The 10,096-nt window shown below is 38.2% G+C and overlaps 1 protein-coding gene across 1 annotated transcript; it reads right to left on the reverse strand.

Moving 5' to 3' along the window:
• Positions 1 to 4,290: 4,290 nt before the first annotated feature.
• Positions 4,291 to 7,643, reverse strand: LOC115739548. Its single transcript, XM_030672694.2, has 3 exons — positions 7,552 to 7,643; positions 6,171 to 6,699; positions 4,291 to 4,747 (listed from the first exon to the last, which is right to left on the reverse strand). Exons 2-3 carry the CDS (start codon positions 6,625 to 6,627, stop codon positions 4,698 to 4,700), a joined length of 507 nt encoding a protein of 168 aa, XP_030528554.1. The 5' UTR covers positions 6,628 to 6,699; positions 7,552 to 7,643; the 3' UTR covers positions 4,291 to 4,697.
• Positions 7,644 to 10,096: the final 2,453 nt, after the last annotated feature.

The raw sequence follows: 10,096 nt of genomic DNA on the forward strand, positions 1-10,096 counted from the left end.
TGCGGATAGATTGCCTCCTTCGCTGAGGGCGCTTTTGATTCGACATCTTTCTGTGTGAATTATATGTTCAATTTATATCGTCTATGATTAGAATAGTCATCATATTGATTTCGTTAATGCTTTGAGATAAGATGAATATGCTCGGATTATTACTGATTTCACTAATGCCAGGCCCATAATCTTCACTAAATATAGCTAAGAGGAAGATATGATAGTGTAGAATTTGGTTTCCCAAATTTGGGAAACTCATCAAGGCCCAAGTATGAAGTTTGGGCAATAAAAATAGCCTGCAAAATTGTTACTAGGACAAAGCACAAAAAAGAAAAGAAAAGAAAAAAGAAAGCCAAATGGGACATGAACTTTCACCAGATAACATGTCAATAAGACAAAAAAAGAAAAAATAAGAACTCTCAAAAGAACATCATCATTAAATTACAGAATGAGACACATTTAGTCATAGATAAAAATAAAGCATAGACAACCATCAAATTTATAAGAGGAAATCTCAGATGGGTCGACATCAACCATAGTACATGTTCCTCGACACTAAGGACATCTCCCAAGAGAGCGGAATTTCATGACATTTCTGATTAGCTATCTTGTAAAAATACCAGCAAGTCATTAGGTCCAATAACAAAAGCTCCATTATTAGAAGCACAAAAGTTGTTCAAAACTATCCTAAAATGCAAACGCATGTCTTCTGGTAAATTCCAAAGTAAATTCAACATCAATATTACTTTCTAAAATTATCTTTCCTAATCAAAAGAAGTAGAACACATTTGTGTTCACCTAATACAAAATAAAATAAGCTTCAATATTTATTGAAATAAACTTTACTAATGATGAGCAAGCCTACTTAGTGTAGATAAACCTCGAGCCTACGAAAAAGATGTACCGAGTAAGATGCGAGCTTAAGCTAGGGTTGCGGGATCCAAAAACAGAGTTTTTTTTTTTTTTTTGCACTCGGCAATGTGGGGATTCGAACTTATATTGTGCGCTTAATCTAAGTACAGAAATCAGACCCTTACCTACTAAGCCGATTAACTTATGTCTAAGGTATTGACCGAAACCTAGTTATATGTAAGGACTAAGGAGTAATGTTGCAACTTTTTATGACCATAGACTTGTACATTATATAATACTTAAAAACAAAGATATTTCAATAATTTATTAGACATACACCAATTGATTGCACACACATGAAGTTAATTTGTCCTTCCTATTGAACCACTTCCTGAGAAAATAAATATACGTTTATCCAATAGCTTAATCTATAATTATTGAATGATAATCTCTGTCTAATCCAATAAATAGATTGCACTAGGAATTTGACATTTCATCAACATTTAATATCGGATAAGAAACACCACAAAAAGTGTGATTGTCTCCATAGCTACTAGGCTCCACTTATTTCTCGAAACATAAATGATTTTGATAATATTTTCCTAGAAATGATTGTTTGTATGCTTGAAATAATTAATCAATTTAAAATATTTCTTTATCCACAACAACTTATGTCTAAACATTTTGGTAGATTATGAAAGCCTTTTTCATTTGTTTTTTTTTTTGTAAGCGATAAATACGGTCAATTTTAGAAAAAAAATTCCAAACTATTTATTCTCCGCAAAACAAGCGGAGCTTAAAAGAAGCAAGCTATAAGTTTGGTGCATAAATTAGCTGTAGCTGGTTGTTGCCCGCTGACTGACGCTCGTCCATTTGTTTATTTCCATGCGCACCCGGATCCCCTGGCTTATCCCCACTATGTTCTTTCCTTCATTCTCTTGTGTTGCCGACTTGCCGTTATTCACCACCACCACCGCCTTGCTTGAGGTGGTCCACCGGGCCATCGCCAACTACAGTTCCTTCCCGCCCTCTGAGTGTCACGGAAGGTGGAGCAACACCTCAGCCGTCGAGTTGGAAGTCATCCACGTCGTCGACGACCACTGAATACCTTGAATTTGAGGTCGTCGATGTCATTGGCGGCTTGCACGACCCTAGATCTGAGGGTAGAGTAGAGGGAGATGGAGGTCCGTCTGTAATTGTGATCTCGGTGGTGAGAGGCGGATGGTGGTGGTTTCAAAGCCGCGGCTGTGGTTGTGGGCGGTGGTTTCAGAACCCCGCCATGGTCGTGCGCGGTGGATGGGTGGACGTGGTGAGCATGAGTTATGATCGCATGTGCCAATCCATATGTATATCCACAATTCAGCATTTAAAATTGAGGCAACAGCTAATTTTTGCACATAAGACTATGGATGAAACTAAATTACAAAACAAAACAAACATATGTGTGATGACATTTTAACGAGGTCGTGGGGTGGGGATTCAGTATTGAATATTGGTACCATATATGTTGACCAATACAAATATTAACAATATTAGTCGCTTTAACCTGATAATATGGAAGGAAACCAAAACGACGTAATCTATTGAGAGGGAGAAATTGTCCAATTTGTCCTAAATTTATTGTACATATGTCAATTTATCTATGAACTTTTCAATTTTATCAATTTAGTCTTAACTCTTTACATGAAATTCCAATATAGTCCTTCCGACTAATTTTTGTTAGAAATCGCTAACATGGCACCGTGCCGCATAGACAGGTATCAATGATCGAACCGTCATGTCAGCAGCAAAAATTGATCGAGAGTAGTACATTGTAATTTTATGTAAAGGTTAAGACCAAATAAGCAAAATTGAAAAGTTTATATCTAAATCGACATCTATACAATAGGTTTAGAACCGATTGATTTCAAGTAGTTCGATGCCCATTAAGGTGTTGTTCCGTGTGCCTCGGATATCAAGGAAAGATGGCTAAATTGATGTTGGTGCATCTGCACGGGGAGGGTAATAAGGACATCGAATCTAGACGCACACCGCAAATCGTTGCAAGTGGAATGGGAGATTTCATCGTGTGCTTATCATCGAATCTGATGATTAGCTACCGAATATTTACGGTGACAGATCCGGTCTTAAAGAGTGAGAGTATGTCTTTAATCACGGATTGTGTTTTGTTATTTCTGGCTTTCATTTGTTGTTATTTAGGATTTGCTACGCTTGAAAGCCATCTATGCACCTCTCGATCTTGTTAGATTTTATTCTAATATACGAATTGCATCTTTTTTCAACCAAAAAAGAAAAAACAACTTATTGTAATGTTCAATACTTATTAAATGACCAAAATTCCAACCGACCAAAAAATTAAGTGCCCCCGGGACTGGGTGTCATCAAACTTCATTTTCATGTGTCTTGGAAATTTCCTAGCATCTTCTGAAACCGGGCATGATTTTTTGCACACAACGCCCCAAGAAGTGACAAATTACCAATTTCCACGAAGCTTTGTCCCGGTTTCTGACTGAATACGATTGAAACTGACCGATTCTTCGCTGAAGGTTACGCAGGAGCAGGTAAAAAAACAACATAATCAAGAATTTTGAACGGACGGACAAATCGAATAAAGCTCACGCTTTCCTGGAAACTATGACAGGTCTTGGTCAATGCGCGTCCTTCAAGCCCCCGCCTACCTTTTCTCTTTCTTCTTTTATTGACTTTTCTATTCTGAAACTTTTTTGACTTTAGGCAAGTGAAATTGTCTTCGAGTCATGGAAAAACAAGAATATGCAAAGACGAAAGGTGTGGATGAATTCGAATCTCTATTGTTATTAAGATTTGAGAGAGACAAAACTGGAAGTATGTCTTATCAATCCGTCACTCTCGCTTTAACATTTACGTCAAAGTGTTAGTGTCTGAACCCGTTTCAAAGATCCATTGCTCTTGCTCCGACGTTTACATCGAGGGTCATTGTCTGAACTTGTTTCACGAGAGGCAAGCGCGAAGGTCTGCAAAACTGATAACCCCCGAAACATCTTTCGAGTCTTTACAATCGAGTAAAAGTTCAGACACTGTTGATGAGATCGAACGGGTGAGCAACTCGCCCTCGACCGAAATTCCTCGGCACTCTAACCAAATGTGCAAAATGTAGTCAAACGATATACATGCAACGGAGGGTCCCTAAATGCAAGAAAATATTGTGGGCACACATCAAATGACAACAGAGCGGGTGCAGGACTGTTACACAAGCAAGAAGGTTCCACATTTTACTTCCATCTTGTAATATGCCGTTTTCTCTTCTAAGTGAGCTTCTCTGCATCGTTAAAACTTAAATAGAAATGGACTACCAATACCACACTTCCAATCAGCTGAACAAACTGAGTTTGAACCAGCAGGGTGTTTTCATCACATGCACGCCCCAGAGAGAGAGAGAGAGAGAGAGAGAGAGAGAGAGAGAGAGAGTACTAGCAACAAGATATTCACATTATTTACATACTATTCACAGTAGGAGGAGGAACATAGGCCTCTTACGCATGTCTGGCAATATTTACACCAAAGAATTTCAAGCGCACCCACACACTCTCACAAGCCACCTCCCTCTTATCCTTGTCATCCACCTTCCTAGCCCCACTTCCATAGAAACACATTAGTAATTTCAAGTACTAATACCACTCATGCTGCAATCAGTTCGCTTTGAATAAGCCTACTTCTTAGTAGTAGTAGTAGCCGTCATAGAACAGAACGGTGTCTTTATACTGTTTTGACAGACCTTCCATGTACTGATCATTGCAATCCAATGAAGTGGGGTTCGCCCGATTTGTACCCGCAGCACATGAAGATCGTAGTCACTTGGAACTTCACATTGCATATCAGCTGCTTTGGAGGGTACACAGCCACTGCTCCATATATTTCCCGCTCTCTGATGATGAAGAAGAAGATACGCGGTAAGAAGAATTATCACTCAGAACCATAAAAAATTATGTCAAAGACGACCCTCTGAATGAAAGATGACAGAGGATAAAATGTTGCTTGTAGTACTCAAACGTGTAGACATTTACCATACCACGAATTAGTGGTCATATTACACAAACTAATGGGCAAAGCATTGCATATGAAAATGTTCTGCTTGAAGTATCTTAAAACAGAATTGTTGAAATGGTAAGAGTGGCTTAAGAATTTGCGTAAAAAATTGTTCAATGAGGCAAGGATTGGAAACTATGGCACTATTATTGGAAACATCATCAATGAAACTATCTCACACCATCTTTCTTGCAGTAGAACAGCAAAGTCAATGACGTCGGATGAAGACCATTGAATCAGCATAAAAAAATGAAATAATACAAAACGGCACTACTGCAGAACTTGTAAACCAACAGCTACAAATAACGTGGATAGTGATGTGGTTGCATCTCTCACGTTGCAGACTTTCTACATGATGTATATAAAGTACAGTTGCCAGAAATGATTCCGACAATCTAGATTAGTTCAGTTAATCATTGACAATTGGATTATAAGCAACATTCAGTCACTCCACAGAGAAGTACCCATCTGTGTATTTAAGGATCTACACCATAAGTTGTTCTGCTAATGCTGAAAAAAGCTCTATCTGTAACTTTTTAAACCCAAAGATAGAATATAACAGCTTGCCAGCTCCATTTCTCCTAAAATGAGTACGCTTTGACCTTTGTCTTTGTCGGCAACTGAACAATTCAAGCATTTGCAAAAAACAAAAAATCCATGTAAAATGGTTGAAGGACCAGCATGAAAAGACCAAACAGAATAATTCAGAGAAGTCCAAGGCTACCATAGTAGTGGCCATATCATAGTAAGTATGGCGAGTCACCACAGATTTCAACACTTCAAGAACTTCAGAAGGTGAGATCGTTACTGCTTTGGAGGAACTCCTCACATACATGTTCTTCTTAAGAATTATGTTTAAAAAAGCAAAACTATGTTCTACAACACACCTGTCCCAACCATCACCACGACAAACATATGAATGATATCGAACAGCTTCTCTAGAGACAGCTCCTATATCCTCCTGGAAATTAGAATCACATCTGACTGAATTTTACTTTAGGCAGAATGAAAACATATCAACCGGACAAGATACACTTAACAAGTTTTTTCAAAACGAGAAGTTCTATCTCGTTCTAACAAGTAGTTATCAACACTAGTGCAAAATCTTGAGATTCAACAGAGAGGAGACCCAAAAGAATATAATGAAGGGCAAGATCTTAACTAATATCGCAGAACAACCATCACAACAAGAAAGAGCATTTCATCTGCCTATCTACCAAATTGACTGTTCTTAAACAATTGTGGAGTTGGAGAGAACATACCAGCAGGATAAATCTCAGCAATATGTGCAACAGCACCCACAATCTTGCTATCTGAATCCTCTATCAGATAGTCATGAACCTTCCCATAGCATGGAACCAACACCGCGAAACTGTCATCAGAGTCATCATCACTCTGGAATCCAGGCCCATGAGGCTCCAGCCATCCAATTGACCATTCTCGGTCATCAGATTCAGAACCCGAAATGCACCCCCCATCGGGAGGCACCAGAACAATATCATACTCTCTGTCGATCTTCCGTTCCTCCCGACTACGCCATTTTCGCTTGACATTTCTCGATGAGGAGACAGCCCTGCTCTTTGCTAAAGGAAATTTAAGATTATCAGATTCCATGCCCGCATCGGACACGGAATTCACGGGAGATCCATTGGAGATCCTTGGCTCCTTGTGCTTCCTACTCGGCAACCACCACGAGAGATTGGGGAACGTCAAAGCCATATACCCAAAAAGATTTGCTCTACAAACAATTGTTATGGACTCCGAGCCCGGCAAATAGTCAGTATTTCTCACCTGCCGCAGGAGCAAAAATATCAGAACAGATGAAGAAGAAATCAACCAAGCAACTTCAGAACCTCGAAACAAGGTTCTATCCTAATATTCATCCGGATTTTTAAAAAAAAAAAAGGGAACTTTCGCCAGCACGATTGATGATTTCTCTTTCTTTCCGTTCAATCCCCAAAAACTATACAATCAATCCTCAAAATCGTGCAAGAATCTTCAGGGAACATGCCAGGTTCTCTTCATGATCAACAAATTGAAACAGAAACAGGAAAGAAGGAAAAGAGGACCCAAAATCCAATTTTTTTTTTTTAAGGACCAAAAGGAATCACAGGGAACAGAAATTCCAGCACATGATGCGATGCAGTTTTACTGTATATACAACGCAGGTAGACGCTAAAACGAAGCAGACAACATCATCAACTACAAAATACTAATCCGGCCAGCAAGCGCACATATTCCCCGAATGTCTTTCCTTTATCTTCATAAGTCACGGGTCAAGCTAAATATAGCAAAGTTCGAAAAAGGCAACCCCATATAATGATACAATCTCCAGCTACTCCACAAGCTAGCAAAAACCATAACGCGCACGTCTCCTGCTGAACCAACTTCACGGGAAAAATCCGCCATAAAGGCCATCCACGCAACATTTAATTTAGTTCAAATTAAAGCACGAAGAAATCGAACTTTTTCCTCCTTTTCCCCGCTTTTCAGCTCAACCGGAGCTCACCCTCTCAACAAACTCATGCCTTTTGTCGCTCGAACTTCGAATCTCGAGCGGAGATTCAAAATCGAGAATCGCCATGACAAAAGAAGAAAGAAAACCCAAACGTCGAAAGCAACTTTTACAAACAACAGAGATACCTCAAAGCAGACAAAAAGGGGTTCGATATTTATCGCATCCTCTGCAAAATCGAAGCGATTAACGAATTCAATCTCTCTCTCTCTCTCCCTCGCGAATGTTTGAGCAGCAGAGGATAAGGGGAGGAGCAATCGTTTGGGCTCGAGGTTGAAGAAGGGGAAGCCGCAATGGCTTTTATTTTCTCTTCCCCTTTTGCTCTTTAGTCGCGAATACACACACGCGTATATATATAGAGAGAACAAATAGTAATAATTATTTTTTTTTTGGCAGAATAAACAGTAATTATTTAACAGTGGAATTAAAAACATTGAATTTTTAATTGTTGTGGTTCTGGAAGTTTCTATCGCCTGCGGTCCGGCACACTGTGGGGGTGTGATTATTGAGGAAAATGCTAAGAGCCACCTCTCGTTACTTTTTAAAGCAGGGTTGATACCACGAAAAAATTATAAATTAATATATTTATAATAAATTTATTATAAATTATTTTTTGATCATAAAAAATTTTGAATTGATATACATGTGACAAATTTACCATGAATTATTTTTTTGGCTACTAAAAATTCTAAACCGATATATCTATGATAAATTTACCATAAACTAATACTTTTATCATGAAAAATTTCAAATTGGTACACTTGTGACAAATATATCATTCTTTAAATTGAGTTAATATCACGAAAAATTTCAAACTAATACATATGTGACAAACAGAGGGTAAAAATGCCAAACTAGTACACCTGTCAACCGACACGTGTCATCAAACTCGGCAATTTTACGATTAAATTTAGCGAAAAATAACAGAGGGTAAATTTATCACAAGTGTACCAAATTGAAATAAATTCGTTAGAAGTATATTAGTTTGAGATTTTTCGTGATGAAAAAATAGTTTGGGGTAAATTTATTACATGTGTACCGGTTTGGAGTTTTCCATGGTATTAACCCTTTAAAAGTATAAAAGTTGAATGTTTCAAAATATTAAATATTTTAATTCAAAAAAAGCTATTCTTTTTAGAGATAAGTGCATTGAAAATTTAAATCCTAAAACTGGTCACGAATATGCAATCAAGTCATTAAACTTTCAAAGGTGTAATTAAATATTAAAATTTGTCACGAAAGTGTAATCTGGTCCTAAAAATTTTAAAAAATGTAATCAATGGAATGACTTAAAGATTTAATTTTACTATTTGACTAGTTTTATGATTTGATTGTATTTTTTCGAAAGTTTTAAAACTCAATCGCACTTTTCAAAAATTTTAAGATTCAATTGCCATTTCGTGACAAACTTTAGGACTTTTAACGCACTTATCTATTTTCTTAAATGCATTGTTATTCACCGACCAAAAACAAAAATGCGTTGTTATCCTTTCTTTTTTTTTTTTTTTACAATCTAGCTATATATATTTATTAGTTTAAGTGATCTTAATCTGGGTCATTGGGCACTCGGATTATTAGTATTATTAATATTTTTGGGTCGACATTTGGTACTCGTAGAGACGTAGTTCCCAAAGCCCAGTTGATTATTCTCTTGGGGTCGATCGGCAGGGGTATTTTGGGGGTTTTCAGTGCGAATCAGATTGATTTTCGGTCCAATGGCTGACGTGTGGGGGTGGGGTGCGCGGGAGGACGATGGGGTCGAGCGCAAGGGATTCAGGCTCCGGTGCCACGTCAGACTTGCGGGGAGGTTCCGGGGTGACGTGTGGGTGGCCTAGACCAGCCATTTGCGTGTGTGGATGGCCCAAGTAAGTCTGGCCACCACCGGCCGACGTGGGACACGAGATGGAATACGAAATACATAGAATTTTTTTTTTTAATTATAGGTGGATACGGATTAACGCAAAATTCATCATTATTCAATTACTTGTCGCGTGAAATCAAAATCAAGATTTTTTTTTCCCGATTAACACCAATTCACACGAACTATAGTTACGATTACGATATGGCCACACGAATTGCCAACTCACCCAATTATTTTGAAAATTCGATCCAGATTGTCGAATTTAGCGAGACTCGTGAGGGATTCATCGTATTTTGGCCTACATATTTAATTTAGTATACGTGAGGGAAATCATATCTCTCACTTTTCCGTGTATTTCACAGAGAAAATGTGATTGTTGATTTTACGGGAGGTGATTTCTTGCTAAATGTTCGTTGGAGACTCTATATAATTTTAGGACTAACTCAGATTGAAATAATCTCTCGTTGAAATCCTTTACCACGGAAGGGTTTAATTATATATGTGATCACACACATATGGATTGAAATGAATGTATGATTACCATGATGTGGTCATCACGATCACCATAATGTCATCATCATGTGCTGATTGGTTGAACATTCCTAAAGGTCCGGGTATCATAACTTTGAGCGCAATATACGCAGCTTAAATCGAGTGCTACACAACTATGTGCTGCATAGGACGGCCGGCGATAGCTAGACCACCACCACGTGAGAGGTTTCCAGCGGAAGTCGAATGGAATGAATATATTGGAATTCCGCAAGAAGGCTTAGGAGTCGAATGGCGGATCGGAAAGTTTAGAAGCAAATCGA

The sequence above is a fragment of the Rhodamnia argentea genome, chromosome 2, assembly GCF_020921035.1.
Source record: "Rhodamnia argentea isolate NSW1041297 chromosome 2, ASM2092103v1, whole genome shotgun sequence".
Taxonomy (NCBI): domain Eukaryota; kingdom Viridiplantae; phylum Streptophyta; class Magnoliopsida; order Myrtales; family Myrtaceae; genus Rhodamnia; species Rhodamnia argentea.